Source organism: Mobula hypostoma, chromosome 29 (assembly GCF_963921235.1).
Source record: "Mobula hypostoma chromosome 29, sMobHyp1.1, whole genome shotgun sequence".
Lineage (NCBI taxonomy): Eukaryota > Metazoa > Chordata > Chondrichthyes > Myliobatiformes > Myliobatidae > Mobula > Mobula hypostoma.
The window spans coordinates 6,443,467-6,465,806 of NC_086125.1; the positions used below are offsets into that span (position 1 = coordinate 6,443,467).

The 22,340-nt window shown below is 43.6% G+C and overlaps 1 protein-coding gene across 2 annotated transcripts in view; it reads left to right on the top strand.

The window, feature by feature from the left end:
- The first annotated feature begins 1,791 nt into the window (after positions 1-1,791).
- The window catches only part of angptl6 (angiopoietin-like 6), a 28,543-nt gene continuing 7,994 nt past the window's right edge, over positions 1,792-22,340 (top strand). Inside the window, exons 1-4 of one of the 2 annotated variants that reach the window (XM_063035995.1) lie at positions 1,792-2,156; positions 10,843-11,520; positions 16,922-17,111; positions 21,332-21,525. In XM_063035995.1, coding sequence (XP_062892065.1) covers positions 10,882-11,520; positions 16,922-17,111; positions 21,332-21,525 — 1,023 coding nt within the window. In that variant the 5' untranslated portion in view covers positions 1,792-2,156; positions 10,843-10,881. Of the gene's footprint in view, positions 2,157-10,842; positions 11,521-16,918; positions 17,112-21,331; positions 21,526-22,340 lie in introns of both variants that reach the window. The other variant, XM_063035994.1, reaches the window with a different exon arrangement.

Genomic DNA, 22,340 nt, shown 5'->3' on the forward strand with positions numbered 1-22,340 from the left:
CTGCTATTCAATGCCTCTCGCTTAAAATTCTAAACTTTGTTTTCAAATTTCATATCACTAATTTCTTCTAAGGTGATAATCCTCAGATTCCTGCCCTCCCCCTTAGATTCGGGCCATGTTAACCCCCACATTTAATCACATTCAGCTGCAAAGGCCCTCCTGGTACTCCTTACTGGCAGAGGCTCCTTTAAGACATGTTATAAATCTATTCCAAGTGGTCATACCACAAAAGGAGCACCTTGCAGAGAATGGTAAAGGTTGCTGAGACAAATGGAAAGAAACGGTGGAGTTTCCTGGGATCTTGAGCTTTTTTCCTCCCCACTTCTAGAGTTATGGAACAGTACAGTTTAGCAAAACAGTGTTCCAGTTCACAGTCCGTTTCCCTGCTTACATCAGTCATGCTGTGACATAGTACGAATCAAGATGGCTGGACATCACGATTCTCTCAGTCGAACACGAATTGAGTAAGTAGAAGCAATGGGCAGTGCAAAAGGAAAGAAACCATTCATTCTGTTCATGCCTGTAGGTGCTAAGTCATGCAGGTTCATAAAAGCTGATGCCAAGAAACCAGGAGTCAAGAATTAATTAAAGATTTGATAGGGAAGCACAAGTCCTGGTTGTGCGACCGCTGACGCCAGGCAGACAATCTCTGAGGAGAATTGATAACGGCTGGGGTCACCTGTCTCGTAAAGGCACTACTCAGAAGGCAGCAATGGCAAACCACTTCTGTAGAGAAGTTGGCCAAGAACAATCACGGTCACGGAAAGGGACCATGATCGGCCACGTCATACAAAACAGCACCTAACAAACGAGGGACGCACATGGTGAACGTTGAGTGTTATTATTTATTTATTGAGGTACAGCACTGAATAGGCCCCTCCAACCCGTTGAGCCACGCTGCCCAGCAATCCCCTGATTTAACCATAGCCTAATCACAGGACGATCTACAGTGAACAATTAACGCCAACCGGTACATCTTTGCACGCTAGGAAGAAACCCAGGTGGTCACGGGGAGAACGTAAAAACTTCTAACAGGCAGCAGTAGGAATTGAACTGGGGTTCCTGTTTGCATACTGATTACCACTATTCTGATGTCCTTAAGGGTGACAATTCACTATATTTATATTTCCTCTTTATCATTAAAACCTCTCTTTGACTAAGTTTTTTTTGATCACCCCAGTGTCTCCTCGTGTGGCGACTGTTAGCTTTACTTTGATACTGCCTATGGAACTTTCTAAGATATCCTTACTGCAATAAAGTGCTATACAAATGAAAACTGCTTATTTACTTCACCTCTCCCTTATCGAGATGGCCTGGTGTTCCAGACTGCTGCGCGGCCTTGCCAGTCAGACAGAATGCCAAAACTCAGTCCTACTTCGCAAGGGAGAAGTGGCGAAAAGCAATCAAATGTCGAGAGGGAGGCCATGCTTTTGCAAGAGGATGCAGACATGATAACAAATCTCCATGCGTGTGAGCACACTTACACAGATGTATATACACACATTCACTTGCTCCCTGAACAAGTCTAGGTTCTCCCCCCACCAGCTGACTAATTTCTATTCACTTTCAGACAGGATATGCAACTGTTTTCAGAGGTTCAAAAACTTCAGTTTACAAGAGAAAGGTAAACTCAAATCAGAGGACAGAAATTTTGAGGCAACAGGATTTACTGCCCGAATCAGTTGGATTTTGGTTAGGAGTTCACTGCTCTTTGGGGAGGAGTCAGAATAGCTATCTCGACTCGTTACAAGGAGAGAGCACTGAGGCTTTAATCTACCAAACCAAGCCTCTAATGGGCGGGGAGATGAGAGGCTGCTGCTGCTTTGAGCAAGACCATTAGTGCGAAGAGGAGCTGCCTCTCTTCACTGTCCCACACACAGTCACTGACAAGTTACAACTGCTCTCAGCTGCCTCACTCCAGCATGGGACGACCAGGCACCCAGTACTAACTCAACAGAGAGGACGATAATCTAAACCCAGAGAATTCACCTGCCCAGCCTGTTCAAGTACAGCCAGGAACCCAGTTAGAAGTGAACTGCTGAAGTGGGATCTACAATGGTTTGTTTTACACAAATTCTTCCCCTTGTTGGAAGCTGAGAACATCGAGGGCTGACAGATATTCACATTGCAGCTACTGAAAAGTCTTCTAAACATAGGTAAGGGTGCTGCAAAGTTAGCATCAGAACAGTCTGTTATAAAGTCTGAATGCATTTTAGGATTTTAGAGTTTTTAAAAAGAATATTTTTTCTCTAATAAAAAAATTAGTTTGTTGCTTTTAGCAATGGATGCACTATAATTTCTCAAAGAAATTTAAATAAGTTATTTTCTGGTCAGTGAGCACAAATGATTCCTTGCGTTTTTTTAGGCTGACATTAAACATCCTGTAACTTTCGAAGAGGCCAGAGAATAGTCATAGGTAACCAGGCAACCCATCTTTCACTGAATCTAAGTCACGTATATACATCTCATCTCAGTCCTGATCCCATTTAGGTTAAGACCCTTCCCCACTATTCACCCCTCCCTTTCTCTGTAACCTTTTCCAGCACTACAAAGTGAAATTTTACTCCAATTCGAACTTCATCTTTAAATTTGATTGCTGCACTGTTAATAGCCATTCCCTCAGCTGCCAAAGCCTTACAACTCACTGCATCTGACCCATTGACTTTATGTAACTCAGTATCAATTTTGTTCCGCCATAGGCCTGTGAAATTCCTCGAGATGGATTACACATTAAAAAGTGTTTTATAAATACAAATTCTTGTAAGAACGGATGTGGTGTCTGCAAAAGATTTTGTACTTCAAGAAATAATATCTCAGCTGTTAAAAGTTAGTCTATTAACACAAGACACTTTTGTCCAAATTATTTTATGCAAACTATTTTTATCTGTAAGCAACTTTGCACCTACAAGTAATATTATGAATGGTGATATTTCTGATGACAAGAAACAACGGATAGATACTCATCCAGGTTAGGAACGATACATTACTGGAGAACAGTACAGTGGGAAGTTGGGGGGTGTGCAGGGTACTTGCGTCCTGTGGCAGCTGTTTTGGCACACAAAAGCAATGTGCACAAAGCCCAAGCCACACAAGGTTCTTTCTTCTGCTCTGGCAACTGTGGAGAGCTAACAGAGGAAGTTCGGAAATCTGTGAAATGTGGGAATGTTGGTGGGAAGAGGAATTGCGGCAAGAATCAGAAGACGGAGGATTAAGAAATCTGGAATCAAATATACAATCAGGGCAGAGATAAGGACTGGGAGGCAGGATCGGTGACAAAAGCCAGAGGATTCAGGGAGTAGTGAGCAGGGCCTCCTTCAAAACCCTCATGGTAGGGAAAGTGTACACCAAGGAATGTACTTAAAGGAGGCTTGTCTGCAAGATTTGAATTCCATAGCAGCAAAGCAGGTAAAAGTTAACTTCCTTCAAACATCCTTCAGCACATATGGCCTGTGTCTTTTGGAATCTCCAGTGCAGATTAATTTTGTGCTCATGACATTCACCATACATGCATGGGAGTCCTCAAAGCACTCCCTTCTCATTACTGAATAACCTTCCCTCCTCAAAGAGATATTAAGAGACCTCTTAGACAACTGGGAATTTAATTTCATTCATTTTAACACCAATGTCCTCTTCTTAATGGAATTCATACGATTGAATTTGTCAAATTATTACAAATTACAAGGATGACAAAAAGACATTGGTATCATCAAAAAGGTGATGGGGAAGATTTTGCTTCTAAACAAAATTGCAGATACTGTAATGCTGTATTTATATTCTTCACAACCCAAACAGTGACAGCACAAGATCACAGAAAGACCAGTAAATACCACAACCACAGACTTGTTGCAAAACTGTTGGAAGCCAGAGAGGACCGGCAATATTCCAAGAGGTTTAAATCAGGAAACAGCTCAGAGAGGCAGGAAAATGGGCAAAACTCTAATGCCCTACCCACCAGCAATCAAAATCAGTCCCAAGCACTAGGTGTTATCTGTAAAGACTCTTGCATGACAGAGTCGTAGCAGGGAACAAGGGCAGACAAATAGGACTACAACTGATCGGCATGGAGCTCAAACTTCTGCTGAGAGCAGTGCTCACCTTGAAGATTTAAGCATTTCATGGTCTGTGAACTAAACAATTCACGGTTTTCTCATGCATGTCTACTGCACGCTCTGTTCTACAGTTTCCATCAACCCACATGGCAAAGAAGCAGAATTAGGCCATATTGTCCATCAGGTCAGCTTCAATCATGGCTAATTTATTATCCTTCTTAACCCCATAACCTTTGATGCCTTTACTGATCAAGAACCCATCACCCTCTGCTTTAAAATATCTAATGACATGGCTTCCACAGTCATCTGTGGCAATGAATTAGTTATAGTCATACTTTATTGATCCCGAGGGAAATTGGTTGCACAGATTCATCACTTAGGATGGATCAGTAGGTATGTTCAAAGGTCCAGATTCTCTGCTTTTCGATAGATTATTCCAGTCTAATTGCAGGTAGGACCATAGAGACAAAATATAAAGAGACCAAATGCTAGTGATGGTTCCCCGCCCCCCCAGAATACATCGTTGGGATAGGGTGTTGTCCACTTGTCTTCTGGAGGAGAGACCTTGTCATGCAAGTCTTTACAGATGGCTCTCAGTGGACCAATTTTAGCTTCCGGAAGTAGGGTTTGGCCCTGGACATTTTCATCTCCCAGGATACTCTGGACTTTTCGAAAGAGGATGGGGGTAATATGCACTCCTGAGGTGGGTTGAGTTGGGGTTAACGAAGACCATGCTCCAGGCAAGTCTTGCTGGACAAGCTGCACTGTTCCTGGCCCACATTTTCAGGAGATTGGAAGTTTCACTGTGGGACTTTTCATTGCTTTGCTGGCCTTCTTGTACTTCAATACATTGCAATTGATAGACCAGCACTCTTAGAACTAGGATTAAGCTGCAACTACCCGACTCAAACCTGAAGGTAATAAAAAAACAATTGTTCAATCATAACATGCATCTCATCTGGAAGCACAATTCTTTTCTGAGATCTGTGCACATGCATTCCAGGAGTATGTCTAGATTGTGAGGAGCCAAAGAGATATTTCCCACTCTCTGGGTCACTGGGCTACCTGCACTTAGTGGCCACTTTATTAGGTACACCTGCACACCTGCTTGTCAATGCAAATTTCTAATCAACCAATCATGTGGCAGCAACTCAATGCATAAAAGCATGCAGACATGGTCAAGAGGTTCAGTTGTTGTTCAGACCAAACATCACAATGGGGAAGAAATGTGACCTAAGTGACTTTGACCGTGGAATGATTGTTGGTGCCAGATGGGGTGGTTTGAGCATCTCAGAAACTGCTGATTCTCCTGGGATTTTCACACACAAGTCTCTAGAATTTATGGAGAACGATGTTTAAAAAAACACAAAAAAAAACCCATCCAGTGAGTGGCAGTTCTGTGAGCAAATACGCCTTGTTAATGAGCAAGGTCAGAGGAGAATGGCCAGACTTGTCCCAGCTGACCAGAAAGCAACAGTAACTCTAATAACTATGTGTTACAACAGTGGTGTGCAGAACAGCAACTCTGAATGCACAACATGTCGAACTTTGGAGTGGACGGGCTACAGCAGGGGAAGACCACAATGTTTTCCACCAGGTACCTAATGAAGTTGCCACAGAGTGTATAGTTATACTTCCTGTTGTAAACCTGGTGTGTAATGCAGCATTTCCCATATTACAACTACTGTGGCATTCAGAAAAGGCACTATATAAAAGCACATCTGTTCCTGCTTCTAAAGAGCTTTCAAAGCATTTTGGAAAAATGTAGTAATAAAAGCTGCCCTCGCCAACAACATCATACAAAATAACAAAACCAAACCACAAGGTAAAATTCCACCAAAATATGTCAACCTGTTTCAACAAAGGGAATAATCTCCGTCAAACAAGCAATGAAGCTTTAAAGTACTTCTGCAAATTTTCCATAGGAGCAGAAGACTATTTGGCCCATCGAATCTGCTGTGCCATTCCATCATGGTTGATTTATTATCCCTTTCAACCCCATTCTCCTGCCTTCTCTCTGTAACTTTTGACACTGAATAATCAAGAACCTATCAATTTCTGCTTTAAATATACCCACAGTCCTAACCTATATAATCTTTCCTTATAACTCAGGTCCTCCAGACCCAGCAACATCCTTGTAAATTTCCTCTGTACACTTTCCTGTAGATAGGTGACTTAAACTGCACACGATACTCCAAATCAGGCCTCACCAACGTCTTACACAATTTCAACATAACATTCTATCTCCTGTACTCAGTACTTTGATTTATGAAGGCTAAAAGCTTTGTTTACAACCCTATCCATCTGTGACACCTCTTTCAAGGAATTATGGGTCTGTATTCCCAGATCCCTTTGTTACATCCGTTGAGCCCTCTGGAGACATTGTGGGCTTATCAATGAAATGTCAAAGAAGGAGGGTGCCCACCTGATGACCCTGATGACATACCTACCCTCCCTCTTTGTCACCACTCCAAACCCACTGCCAACATCGAGAGTGCCAACTTACCATAGGGATTGAGACATCAAGTCCTGGTAGCTCTACTGTAATGTTACCACATTTACAATTTACAATTTAACACCTTTCAAATCTTCATTTTTAAAAAAAAAATTAGTAATCCAGAAGCAAAGCTCCTGGAAGGAAGCTGAGCTCACGTTAGTCAGGGCTTTTGAATATTGAAAGACCTAGGTAAAATGGACGTGGAGAGGATGTTTACTGTCGTGGGACAGCCTCAGAATACAAGGATGAGGAGGAATTTCTTAGCCAGAAGGTGGTGAATCCGTGGAGTCTATTGCCACCGGCAGCTGAAGGCTAAGTCAATGGGTGTATTTCTTTCTCTATCAATCTTTTTACTAATCTTAAAAAAGTACATATATACAAACAAGAGGAGGATTATCTTAAATATCTGTATTGATAACAATACATATAAAAGGTAAAATAAACATTATCAAGATTATACATTGTATTAATCTAATAGTATATAATAAAAAAATAAGATAATCAATTCTATTTCATAAAAAGAAAAAAGATAAAGGAGCTTTTATAATATATATATATATAAAACCCACTATTCTCTATAAACAAAAGCAAAAAACAAGAAGGAAAAGAAAAAGAGAAAAAAAGGGGGACTGGGCAGCCCATACTGAGAGTAAAAGCAAGAAAAAAAGAAACTTTCTGATCAGAATGGGTGTACTTAAAGCGGAGGTTGATAGGTTCTTGATTAGTCTGCTCCTATATCTTATGGACTGGATGATTAAACTGGTTTTGTGGGTCACACTCTAGCTTATCAAGGCAAAGCCTGTGGGGTAAAGACCCCTCCCACAGACCTCAGAAGCAAGGCCTGCTGGATGGGATGATATGTGGGCCCTGAATATGAAAAATCTCAACATCTCAGACTGCGCTGCTCCTTGAATACAGTATGGTGACAAGAGGGTGTATAGGAGTGAGATATATCAGCTAGTTGAGTGGTGTCGCAGTAATAGCCTTGCACGTCATGTCAGGCCCAAAGAACTGATTGTGGACTTCAGGAAGGGTAAGTCGAGGGAACACATACCAGTTCTCTCAGAGGGAGCAGAAGTGGAAAGAGTGAGTAACTTCAAGTTCCTGGGTTTCAATATCACTGAGGGTCTATCCTGGGTCTAACGTATCGATGTGGCTACAAAGAAGGTAGGACAGCAGCTATATTTCATTAGGAGTTTGAGGAGATTTGGTTTGTCACTAAAAACACTATTTCTACAGATGTTCCATGGAGTACATTCTAACTGGTTGTTTCACCATCTGGTATAGGGATGGGGCTTCTGTACAGGATCAAAATAAGCTGCAGAGAGTTGTAAACCAAGTCAGCTCCATCATGGGCACCAGCCTCCACAGTATCCAGGGCATCTTCAAGGAGGGATATCTCAAAAAGGCAGCATCCATCATTAAGCACCCTCATCACCCAGGGCATGCCCTGTTCTCATTGCTACCATCAGGAAGGAGGTACAGAAGCCTGAAGGCATGCACTCAACGATTAATGAACAGCTTCTTCCCCTCTGCCATCCGATTTCTGAATGGGCATTGAACCCATGAACAGTACTGCACTATTTTTAAGCAACGCACACAAAATGCTGGTGGAACGCAGCAGGCCAGGCAGTATCTATTGGAAGATACAGTCGACTGCCTGGCCTGCTGCGTTCCACCAGCATTTTGTGTGTGTTGCTTGAGTTGCCAGCATCTGCAGATTTCCTCGTGTTTGCACTATTTTTATTTATGTTTTTGCACTACTATGCACACACACATATATATTACATACACACACACATTACATACACCCAGTATACTTACTGTGACATTTTTCCATTATTATGTATTGCATTGAACTGCTGTCACAAAGACAACAAATTTCACGACATACACCAGTGATATTAAACCTGATTTTGATATTTTAAAAAAATTGCTCTTTTTCAGAGCCTGCTGTGCAGAAATTGGCTGCTGCATTTTCTACATTACATCTATGATGATATATCAAAAATACTTCATTGACAGTAAAGTAATTGCAGACTGAATTGCATACAGAATCACCAACTTCTGTCTTGGAGCTGCTTCTTTATTCTGCTACTGCCATTTCACCTTTGAATTCTGTAACTCTGTCCAACAAGACTGCAGCAACAACTTCCTGATATAGAGTGCAACATTTCAAAGCTTGGCTCATCACCTTCTCAAGGCACATCCATACTCTCCCAGAAGATAAAGTTCACCATACTTATACAACCCGCAGAGTTTGCTCTTAGAAAAATAAAGTGAAGTCATAATAGTTGTAATTAAAGGGAGCAGCAGACATATATCCCTTCTCTTCATTTCTGCTATCAAATGTTTATATATCATCAATGCTATCCTTCAAAAGACAAGCTTTCATTGCCCTGTAACATAAACAGACCTTGAAAATACCAACCGCGCACTAACACACTGCAGTCAGGCAATCCTAGATAACACACAACACAGAGTTCCTCCTGCACCCTAGAACCAAAGATTGTATTAAGTGAAGGTCTTTTTTTAAACAAAAGTAATATTTTATTATAGATCTCAGTCAAATCCCCAGTGAGAGACGACAAAGTCAGGATTTACACACAAGGGTGAAGTCTCAAATGAGATCCTCTATCTATAAATATGTTGGCAGAGAGGACTCGCGAGCTTGTGTGGAAGGCAAAGCAGCTATAAATATTTTACTGATGTTCTTTTCCAATAAAATATCATGTTTACTTGGTGCCTAACATCAAAGGATTTCCAGATGGGCCAAGGAGGAGTCAGTTGCTGATTTGCTCAGAGGTAGACTTTCACAAGCATCTTAAAAGCAGCAACACACACAAAATACTGGAGGAACTCAGCAGCTCGGGAAATAAAGAGCAAATAGTCAATGTTTTGGGCCAAGCCCCTTCAGGGCTTCATTCTTTTCCATGGTTGCTACCTGACCTGCTGAGTTCCTCCGGCATTGTGTGTGTGTTCCTCTGGATTTACAGCATTTGCTGATTTTCTCATGTTCCTAGGAGTAACAGAAGGAATGCCAGAGCTGCTGGCAGACGACAGTTAAAAGGTGAAAGTGAGGGTGGAAGCAGTCAGGGAAATGAAAAGGGGAAAAAAAATCAGTTTTCAGAAATGCTAGGGCTAAAGCCTCAGACAGCAGGGATAGGAAAAGAAAAAAATGAACATTAAAATCGAAATGTTATCCCACACTTTTCCCCTTTAAAAGTACTAGCACGGGCGAACGGCAGAGCAGAGCCAATGGACCGAATGGCCAAATTCAGCTTCTATGTCTTATTGCACTCCCTCTGGATGCAATTCCACAGCTGGCTGCTTCTGTCCAGAGCGGCACCAATAAGTAATGTAGAGGAGTTCTATAAGCCACCTGAGGGAATCTTGGAAGCTCAGGTACGTTACCACTTGTAGGACAGAGGACGACTGAACACGAGTCCAAACACTGCATCACTTCCACTTCCGTCTAGTTTCAGCTGTGGCTCAGCTGGTCCCGCTCCCCCCTCTGAGCCAAGTCACAGACCACAACGTGAGCCCAAAAATTTAAACTGATACTCCAGCTCGTTAGAAAGGGAAACTCCCATGTTGGCTGAGATGTTGCCTTTTGGATGGGATACAAAACCAAAGCCCTGTCTACTTTCTCAGGTGCCTGCCAAAGATCCTAAGACACCAGGTTAAACGGCAAGGCATTCTCCTTGGTGTGGTAGAGCCAATATTTATCCCTCATGAACACAAAAGGGACTGTGGATGCTGGAAATCCAAAGCAACACACAGAATGCCAGAAGAACACAGGCAGCAACTATGGAAAGGAATGTTTCAGGCTGAGACACTTTATCAGGACTAGAAAGTGTGGGGGGGGGAGGAGAGAGAGGAGGGAAGGAGTAGAAGCTATAAGGTGACAGCTGTAGCTAGGTGGCTGGGGGAGTGGGCAAAGAAATGAGAATCTGGAAGGTGATAGAGGTGGAAAAAGGGATGAAGGAGGGATCTGATAGGAGAGGAACGAGAGAAGGAGAAAAGGAGGAGGACGGGGGAGGGAGATGGGCAGGTCAGAAGAGGCAAGGGGAGAGCAGAATGGGGGAATGGACGAAGAGGGAGGATTACGAGAAGTTAGAGAAATCGATGTTTGCGCCATCGGTTGGAATACCTGGTCATTATCACTTTGTGAGAGTTACTATATGCAATAATGCTGATGCACTTCCAACCATACAATAATGGCTGTAGTTTACTTTAGGACACAGTTAGAGGGACGATTACAAGCGTGAAACTCAGGATTTTATTTCATTGCAGATTTGGGAACTGCTTCACGGCTCCCCCCCAGTTTGAACCATGCTGAAGCTCACCGTCTGCGTTTTCCTGCTGATCAGACTAGCAGGAGCCGAGAAGACTCGCACTGGAGCCGACGCCGACAAGCTCACAGAGACCGGCGAGCCCAACCGTCGCAACGCCCGATCCCCAGACAGCGCGCCAGCCAGCAAATGCACCTACACCTTCATCGTCCCCCAGCAGCGGCTGACTGGCCCCATCTGCCTGAGCACCAAGACCGCAGCGAGCGGGAATGACAGCGTGAACAAGAGCGAGCTGCAGGCCATGCGGGGTCAGATGCGCGAGCAGCAGCAGCAGATCGAAGACCTCAGGCAGATGGTGGAGCTGGACGGAGGCGTGATCGAGGAGGTCAAGGCCCTGCGGAAGGGAAGCCGCAACATGAATTCCAGGGTGTCCCAGCTCTATGCCCAGTTGCTGCACGAGATTATCCAGAAGAAGGACGACTCCCTGGAGATCTCCAGGCTGGAGAACAAAGTGCTCAACGTCACGGCTGAAGTGCTGAGGCTGTCCATCAGATACAAGGACCTGGAGCGCAAGTGCACGGCCCTCACCACCCTCGTCAACAACCAGAGCCGCACCATTTCTCAGCTGGAGAAGCACTGCAGACAGGCGGCGCCTGGGCACGATCAGCAGGTCCAACAGGTAAGAGACTTGAACTTTTCCACCAGATGCTCACTTTCACATTCACCTCTGGCACGTGGCCATCAATGACAAGCTGGGCATCTTTTGCCCAACCCTAAAATGTTCTTTCCACTGTAGCTGGAAGGCCATTCCAGAGGGCAATTCAGAGTCAGATCACATTGCTGTGTGCCCGGAGCTATAAATGAGCAAGGATGGCAGATTTGCTTTCCTGAGGAATAGCAGTTTCAAGTCACAGAGCCTTTGGCCCAGCTTGTGCACACTGGTCGTCATGAACCCAACTGGACACGATAGCCACACAAAATGCAGGAGGAGCTAACCAGGCCCGGCCAAGAGTGACGTTTCGGGCTGAGATCATTTATCAGGACCGGAAAGGAAAGGGGAAGGAGCCAGAATTAGAAGGTGGGGGAGGGGACGGAGCACGAACTAGAAGGTGGTTGGAAAGGTCAGGCGGGTGGGGGAGGGTGGGTGAATCAAGAAGCTGGGAGCTGATAGGTGGATGAAAGAACGATGAAAGAAACAACGATGAAAGAACTGCAGTACCTTTTCAAGCGGCAGGGTCACTTGAGAGGGGAGCTGGGTGCTGTACAAACCCCTCAGCTGTACAAACATTTAACAAACCCACCCCCACCCCCAGGACAACAGATGGACAGCAAATGCAGTCTTGTTGACAGAGAGGCCCGAGTCCCATAAAAACTCACCTACTGTATAAATCATGAAAAATCTGGAATCAAGACCGTCAAAGAAACATTTCGATGGTTGAGTGGAGAAATAAATAAATTACAATCCAGCCTTGTTCCAAGTTAACATGGACTTTTAACATAAAAGAAACTGCTATCATGTATTTAATTTAAAATGGCTTTGAAGCTCATTATTTTGTTTTTATTTAGACACAACATGGAAAAGGCCCTTCTGGCCCTTCAGCCGTGCCACCCAGCAATCCCCCGATTTAACCCCTGCCCAATCACAGGACAACTTGCAGTGACCAATTAACCTACCAACCGGTGCATCTTTGGACTGTGGGAGGAAACCGGAGCACCCAGAGGAAACTCACGCGGTCACGGGGAGAACGTACAATCTCCTTACAGGCAATGGCGGGAATTGAACCCGGGTTGCCCGCGCTGCAAGGCGCTGTGCTAACCACTACACTACCGTGCCGCCCCTGAACCATACAGCAAAAAGTTTATGGTTTTGTAAATTTCAGTCAAGTACAGAACGAGCAGGCTCACGGAGATGGAAAGATATCCACGCTGCTGTTCTGCGTCAACAGAGCAGATTGCACATCAGCTCCACTACAATTCGCACTTTAGATCCTCTCCCCCCACCCAGTGTATGCAGAGATAATTAAACGTGGAGAACTCGTGGCCCGAAAGCTCAGGATGCCAGGCCAGATTGGTGCCTCCCATCACATTAGCCCTGGTGAGACCACACCTGGAGTACTGTGTGCAGTTTTGGTCTCCAAATTTGAGGAAGGACATTCTTGCTATTGAGGGAGTGCAGCGTAGGTTCACAAGGTTAATTCCCGGGATGGCGGGACTGTCATATGTTGAAAGATTGGAGTGACTGGGCTTGTATACTCTGGAATTTAGAAGGCTGAGAGGGGATCTTATTGAAACATATAAGATTATTAAGGGATTGGACTCACCGCAGGCAGGAAGCATGTTCCCGCTGATGGGTGAGTCCAGAACCAGAGGCCACAGTTTAAGAATTAGGGGTAGGCCATTTAGAATGGAGTTGAGGAAAAACTTTTTCACCCAGAGAGTGGTGGATATATGAAATGCTCTGCCCCAGAAGGCTGTGGAGGCCAAGTCTCTGGATGCTTTCAAAAAACAGATGGGTAGAGCTCTTAAAGATAGCGGAATCAAAGGTTATGGGGATAAGGCAGGAAATGGATACTGTTAGTGGATGATCAGCCATGATCACAGTAAATGGCAGTGCTGGCTCGAAGGGCCGAATGGCCTACTCCTGCACCTATTGTCTATTGCCTAGCAGCTCTGTCTCAGTGTGCATAGCCTTCCTCTCCCTCTGATAATACGACATACAATGCTCTCTCTGCACCACAAATTCTGTAGATCGTATTCCTTTGCATTTAATACACTAGAAACAAAAGGGGAAAATCACAGGGAAGTAGACAGAAACTATTTCTATTTGTTGGGGAGTGTCAGATATAAATTAGTGCTAGGTTACTTAAGCACTAAGATGGGAAACAATCCTTCACACGGCAGGGGTGGAAATGTTGTATTTGTTTCAGGAAACAGTAATTGACACGTGTTTCATTCAGTAATTTAAAAAATGAGATTTATATTACCCACCATTGATGCTGCCCTCACCCACTTCTCCATTTTCCAAAGATCTGTGCTCACCCTATCTTCCCATCGCCTTAACAGGGAGGAGTTCATCTTGTCTTTACATACAAGCCATGAGCCTCTACATCCAACAGATTATTCTCAACAACTTCTACCACCAAATACATCTTTACCTCCCCCTCACCACAGGGATCATCCGTGGCTCCCTTGTGCATTCGTCCTTCCCCCACTAATCTCTCCCGGCACCTAACCCTGCTAGCCACCAAAGTGCCAAACTTGCCCATACACCTCCTCCCTCACTTCCATTCACGGCCCCAAACAGCCCTCCCAGATGAGGCAACACTTCACCTGCGAATCTGCTGGGGTCGTCTGTTGTATCTGGTGCTCCCGAAGTGGCCCCCTCTGAATTAGTGAGACCCCTCATAAACTGGGGGACCAGTTTGTCGAGCACTTCTGCTCCATCTGCCAAGGTGGAACTTCCTGGTGGCCAAATATTTTAAATTGTGATTCCCATTCCCGTTCTGACATGTCGGTCCATGTTCACCTGCTGTGCTGCAATGCTCCACCCTCGGGATGGAGAAGCAACACCTTATATTATGTTTGGGTAGCCTTCAACCTGATGGTATAAATAAAGATTTCTCATTCTAGTAAAAAAAAAATTCCCTCCCCCCCTCTTCTTCTATTCCCTACTCTGGCCTCGTACCTCTTTCTCACCTGCCTAACCCTTCTCCCTGGGTCCCCTCCTCCTCCCCTTCCTCCTGTGGTCCACTCCTATCAGGATCTTTCATCTCCAGCCCCTTACCTTCGCGACCCATGTGCATTCACCCATCATGTTCTAGCCAGCCTGCTCCCTTTCCCTTCCCTTACTTTTTTTATTCAGGCATTTCTCCCCTTCCTTTCCAGTCCTAATGAAGGGTCTCAGTCTGAAATGCCAACTGTTTATTACTATCCATAGATACTACCTGATCTGCTGAGTTCCTCCAGAATTGTGTGTGTGTTGTTCTGGATTTCCAGCATCTGCAGAATCTCATGTTAATACTACTCTGTTAGCCAAATATGTAAAAGATTGTGTGAACAAAAACTGTAGACACATACAATTACGTCATACTTATGAAGCTTAAAAAGGTATCCTACAGGCTCTATGTTCCTCTACATTGTCTCCTAGAATGGTTTCTTCAACAATATTGTATGGGTGAAACTCCAATATACCCAAGTCTTGTCAGACTAGTAACATACAATAAACCCTAGTCTGGGTAGTGTAGAAACACATATTGCATTAGAATTACTGGACGTGTAGCCATTTCAATCAGGTATGGAATGGGGAGAAAGGATACAGATGTAATGGTCTTAATGTTGAATCAGCTGGTCAACACCTCCCCACCACAGACACAAGCATCCAAGTAAGGTCAGGATCTTCAACAGATGGTCAATACGCAAGCAGCCCATGCAAGACATCCTATGGGATGACATCCAATGAGATACCAGTGGTGACTCCCTTTCCAAGTGCAAAAAGAGTTAAGAGACTTGGAGCAAGAGACAGAACAATACTGAACACAAACAGGTCTATGAATCTTTGAGTATGAAGCAACTCACTCTTTTTCTATTATTAAGTATCACTACTGCAAAAACAATGTATTTTATGACACGTGCTGGTGATATTAAAACCTGATTCTGATTGGGTCTTACTGCACATGATGTGTGCATTAACCACATAACCCTTTATTCCCTACAATGGATGCCTTAATAAGTACAACAGAGGTCAAAAATTAAACGTGAGAAACACTAGAGATGGATTTTATTCGTACTGGAGTAACAGATATCAGTTGTTAGTGACATGGAACAGTACAGCACAGAAACAGGCCTTTTGGCCTACTATGTTGTGAATTAATTAAGCTAATGACAGCCCTTCCCTTGTGCCTGTGCGTGGCCCATATCCCTCTTCAACGTCCCTGCACGGGTACTTCCACCACCACGCTGGCAATGCATTCCTGATACCCACAGCTCCAAAAGAAAATCTGCTCTGCACATCTTTTGAAATCTCCCAACTTTCACCTGAAATGAATGACCTCTGGAATAAGATTTTTCAGCTCTGGGAAAAAGAGGTACCAGCTGCTTACCTTATGCTCCCCATGATTAAAAATCTCTATCATGTCTCCGTTTGGTCTCCACCGGTTCAAAAAAAACCCAACAACTCGAGTTTGTTCAGCCTCTCCTTATGGCACATTCCCCCTAATCCAGGCAGCATCCTGGTAAACAACTTCCGCTTCTGCCTGGTAAGTTTCACATCCTTTCTATAAAGGGCCGACCAGAATTAAATGCAATGTTCCAGATGCAGCCTAACCAGAGTTTTATAACTCCCTCACTCTTGAACTCATTGATTCAACTAATAAAAGCAAGCAAGCTATATGACCTCTTCTCTACTCACTTTCAGGGAGTTATGGTCTTCGACTCCCAAGAGCTCTCTGTACATTAATGCAGTGGAGTCCTGCTACTAACTACATACTTCTCCTTTACATTTGATCTTCCTACTGCACACTTGCCTGGATTAAACTCTAGCTGCCATTTCTGCACCCACATCTGCAACTACCTTTTGGCAACCTCCTACACCATCTTCGATATCACCAATCTTTGTATTGTTTGTAACTTTACCAGCCAACCCAGCTATGTTTTCATCCATTTCATGATGAGAACAGCAGAGGTTCCAGTACTGTTCACTGTAGACCACCACTGGCCACAGATCTCCAGCTAAAAATCAGTCCCATCAACCACTACCCTATATTCTTTGGACAAGCCAATTCTGAATCCAAGCAGCCAATTCACCATGGATCCCATTCATCTTGACCTTCTGGCTGAACCTACCATTCCTGATATGTCTAAAAGATGAGGCCCATTTATGGTCTGACCTAATAGAACTGTAGCTATCGACACTGGGTCAAAATGGCCCAGGGCTCTGAGCCCTTCTTGGTGTACTCTCTTGGATAATGTTCCCAAAATTTCAGCACAAGGATATTTTCAAGCTATAAGCCAGGAAATTCATATTTGTCGTTTCTGCAAGTCCTTTGCCCAAGTTGATACCTGGAACTCATCTTTATCAGCAGGAGTCAGGACAGACATCTCTTGGCACCATAGCCAACAATCTGAATGGCAGCACCAATAAGAGCAATAGTCTGGTCTCTGGCAATGAAATATTGAGAGACCAGATATACAGCATGACACAGGATAGACTGAAGAGAAGGGAACAGTCACCTCCTACTGTAGTTCCAATTGTGACAACTACCAAGTCATCAGGTGAGTGAATAATGGCTCCATAATCTTGGTTGGAAACCATGTTAAAATAATACTTTTTTAAAATTACACGATTTGTACTTTTTAACCAACTCATGCATTTTTCACACTCACTGGCAGAAAGCTGTATAGCAGCTAAACTAACAGTTTATGTCCTTTCTCATTTTTTACTGGTTAAGTTTTAGCACATTACCCACATGATGTAATTTTAATTATGTAGCCTATTAACGAATTTATCACTATCTAAGGAATTTCCCTCATCTATAAAAGTGATAGATTTTTCAGAAACACCATCTTTATTCCTTTGTCTTACATCCTTAGCATTGTTTCTCAATTCTTTAATTTGCTTAGTATTTGTATGCTTATAAACAGAAATCTTGTGATTAATACTGCTCATCATTTTTGACTCCTGGAAGAACCCAAGGATCAGAAAATAAAAGGTGATCTAATAATGTGTCACAGGAGAGATACTGGCATGGATAGAGGGATGGCTGACAGGCAGGAGGCAGCGAGTGGGAATAAAGGGAGCCTTTTCTGGTTGGCTGCCAGTGACTAGTGGTATTCCTCAGGGGTCAGTATTGGGACCGCTACTTTTCACATTGTTTGTCAATGATTTAGATACTGGAATTGATGGCTGTGTGGCAAAGTTTGTGGATGATATGAAGATAGGTGGAGGGATAAGTAGTGCTGAGGAAGCAATGAAATTGCAGCAGGACTTAAACAAATTAGAAGATTGGGCAAAAAAGTAGCAGATGGAATACAATGTTAGGAAATGTATGAAAATGCATCTTGGTAAAAGGAACAAAGGTGCAAAGTATTATCTAAATGGGGAGAAAATTGAAACATCAGAGGTGCAGAGGGACTTGGAGTCCTTGTGAAAGTCTCCCAGAAGGTTAATTCACAGGCCGAGTCTGTGGTAAAGGAGGCAAATGCAATGTTAGCATTCATTTCAAGGGGAAGAGAATATTAAAAACATAAGAGGATAATGCTGAAGCTTTATGAGACACTAGTCAGGCTGCACTTGGAGTTATTGTCAACACTTTTGGGCCCCATATCTCAGAAAGGATGTCTTGTCATTGGAGAGAGTCCAGAGGAGGTTCACAAGGATTATTCCAGGAACGAAGGGGTTAACATAAGTATTTGGCAGCTATGGGCCTGTACTCACTGGAATTTAAAAGAATGCGTGGGGATCTCATTGAAACTTACAGAATGTTGAAAGGACTAGATAAGGTGGATGTGGAGAGGGTGTTTCTTCTGGTGGGGGTATCCAGAACTAGAGGGCACAGCCTCAAAACTGAGGAGTGACCTTTTAGAACAGAGGTAAGGAGGATTTTTTTTAAGACAGAGTGGTGAATCTGTGGAATCCTCTGCCCACAAACTGCGGTTGAGGCCAAGTCCGTGAGTATATTTAAAGGGCAAGTTGATAGATTCCTGATTGTTCAAGGCATCAAAGGGATCTGGTGAGGGCTGGTGGATGGGGTTGAATGGGATTCAGGAGCAGCCATGATGAAATGGCGGAGTGGACTCGATGGGCTGAATGACCTAATTCTGCTCCTACGTCATATGGTCTTATACTACACTACACTAGAATCTTGCTGCGTGCAAACTCACAGATGTTTCTATTTCATTTAAGTCACCACATTTCAACCAACTACCCCGCTCCTCCTTTGGTTGTAAAGTTTGGATGCATGGAAAGCGATGCAAAAAGAACTTTAGACCTGCATGTCAAAGTTAAAAGTAACTTTGGATGAATACACTTAAAGTCTGAATGACCAGAAAATAGGGAACCATAACACAAGCAAAGCTCCCAAAGGCACAATGCAGCTGGTGAAACAATACACAGTGATTGGGAAAGGATTAAAAATTGGGTCTTTTTAAAAACCGCCATCTCTAACACAATTGCCTCTTACTCACCGAGGAGCTCTCATTTGTGCAAGGACAGTTTACTCGGGTGCAGCTGGTTCTATGTGCCTTGAAGCTCAAAGTAGTAATTAGGAAACTTTGAAACCTATTTAATCAAAGCTCAAGGGAGAAACAACAAAAATATATCACTTTGGTTAATTGCCAGTTGTGGTCTCAGATAACAGAGCAAGCTTTTGCCAGCAGCTATTAACCTCAGTACTTGTGAAAAAAAAAGTTACAGTAAAGGACTAGACATGATCTGTAATACCATGTCACAGCTCTAACAAAGGAACATGTTCTGTCCAGTTGCACCTTTAACAAACTCAGTTATGTTGTTTTGTTTTTTCTTGTGAATACTGTGCATCTGATGCTATGTTCCTGAATAAATATTGTGTATCTGATGCTAGGTTCCTGAGTAAATATTGTTCAAAGTACATTTATCAAAAGTATGTATAAATTGCACAGTCTTGAGATTTGTCTGCTTACAGGCAGCCACTAAACAAGAAACCAGAAAAAAAATCCAATTAAAAAAAACAGAGGGAAAAAAACATAAATAAAAGTAAACAACAGCATTCAGAACAAAACTCAGTCCGTAGACAGGAAGCCCAAAGCAGCCGGAGCAGTCTCACGGTCTCTGAACCGTGGAGAGAGGTGTAAGCATCCTGGAAGAATGAACAGGATTGGTCTGATCCACGTCTCCGGTCCTGACACCCTGCCTTTTTCAGTCCATCTGCATCAGCATTTAAATTCTCCAAAGACAGGGTTGTGACGTGCACTAGGACTTAGGCACTGCGGCAGCAATATGCTTTGGACTTAGACCGCACCGCCATGTTCCGGCCTGTATGTGGCCTTTCCAAATTTGCCCAGCGCTTAGATTGATCCAACCTTGCTGCCGGTTTTGGCAGACGTGCTCTGTAACTCCTCTCCAATTCGCTCTCTCCAACTCCATCTCCGTCTCGACCTCACTCTGACCATTTCTCCTCGAACATGTCGTACTCCAACTTTGCATCTCACCTGCAGACCTTGACAGGCAAGGCTGCCTCACCTTCACTCGTCCTTCATTGCTTGCGCTGATAGTTTACCACAATTTACCCCAAAAAAGAGTGATTAATGATGCATTCAGTCCTATTTAGCTTTATGAACCACCAGTAAAGCGTCAGCCAACTTCACTTGTGCCATTCTAAACCGGAAATTGTGTACTTGATGCTGTTGCAAGTAAATTTTTCATTGCACCTGCACAGACATGTACTTGTGCAAATGACAAACTCAACTCTGTGTGGAATGAGTTTCCAGCAGAAGTGGTTGAAGCAGGTTCTATGTTGTCGTTTAACGTTAAATTGGATAGATATATGGACAGGAAAGGAATGGAGGGTTATGGGCTGAGTGCAGGTTGGTGGGAATAAGATAGGGTAAGAGTTCGGCACGGACTAGAAGGGCCAAGATGGCCTGTTTCCATGCTGTAATTGTTATATGGTTATACAACTTTGTCTGTGTAACTAAAAGCCTTCAAACACTGCATAAGTAGACACACATGGGCCAGTGCGCATGGAAAACACAGCCCAGATTATACTACACTAGTGGCTGGCCAGAGCTAGATCACACTACCTCTAGAAGCCACAGTTAAACTGTGACCTTGCAGACATGGAAGTTGAGTATTAGGATTACCAATCCACAGAGAGCAGAGTCTGGTGTTTCCTGCCACGACAACAATGATAGCCAAGCCACTCAGGTAGAATTTAGACCAAAGAACAGCAGGCTCTGGTCACCCATCAAACCTACAACAGCAGGCTATCCGTCTCATTTCTAAATTCAGAATTACATTAACAAGAGCTCATCTTGTCTGACTATCACCACACTTGTCTGTCATTCTACCTCCAGCTAATTTAATGAACATGAGCAAAACACACTAAATGCTGGAGGAATTCAGCAGGCCAGGCAGCATCCAGGGGGAGAAAGCACAGTCGACGTTTTGGGCTGAGACCCTTCATTGGGATTCATGAAGGGTCTTGGCCTAAGACTTCAGTTGCTTATTCCTTTCCATAGATGTTGCCTGACTTGCCAAGTTCCTCCAGTATTCTGCATGTATTGCTTTGGACTTCCAACATTTGCAGACTTTCTGGTGTTAAGGAACTTCAACGGCCTTGTTCTGGACCAAGGTAGAGGATCAATTCCAGACATTGTTTCAGATCCAGTTCTCACATCTCCTACCGGACTTAACGTTTCGTCCACAGATGAATGGGGAGGTGAAACAGGTGGTCAGAATTGCGTGATTAGAGGGATTCTGAATTCTAGTTTGTATTATGCTGTGATCTCCTGAACAGGTCCCTGGAAAGACTGTCTGCATGTTATGGGGGAAGACCACAGATCCAACGGAATTTACCTGATTAAACCTCAAAACACCAACCGACTGATGCAGGTGTGGTGTGAACAGCAGAGGGAAGCTGGTGGCTGGACAGTCATCCAGAGGCGCCAAGACGGGTCGGTCAATTTTTTCCGGAATTGGGAGAATTACAAGGTTAGTTAAAGGTCAAGTACATTGGCCTTGGGTTCATCGTTAGAGGAGAACTTTGCTGATTGATAGAAGGATAAATAGCTCTTTGCCCTATAAATAATGACCAAGTCAAAACTTACATACAAAATCCTTTTGCATGACAAAAAAAACGTTGCAATTGACATGCCATTTATCATGTTGAGAAGTGCTGGAGGAGAATGGGATAGTGGCTAAATATATTTAGTCATAATGTTGTACAGCATAGAAACCGACCTTTGACCCACTGCCCATCTATTCTAATCACACTTTCACACATTCATTTCAAATCCTTCAATGTCTTGCACAATCAAGTGCCTCTTGAATGTTCAAAGTTCACAGTAAATTTTATTAGCAATGTTCTTATACGTCACCACAAACAACCCTGAGATTCACTTTCTTGTGGGCGTACTCAGCAAGTCTGCAGAATAGTTTGATAACCGTTATTGTTCCTGCCTCTACCAGTTTATTACAGCTGCTCTGCATAAAATATTTACCTCTCAGATCCCCTTTAAACCTCTTCCCTCTCACCTTAAACACCTTCTAGCTTTAGGCAACCCTACTCTGCAAAGCAGCTCTCGTAATCTACTCCATTTATATATGTCAATTTTATATGCCTCTATCACGCCACCGTTCATCTTCCTCTGCTCCAGGAAAACAGAGCCCGCCTATCGATTTTCTCCTTATACAAGACCATAAGACATTGGAGCAGAATTAGGCCCTTTGGCCCATCGAGTCTGCTCCCCACTCAATCATGGCCGATCGTTTTCTCCCCTCCTCAGCCCCACCCCCGGGCCTTCGCC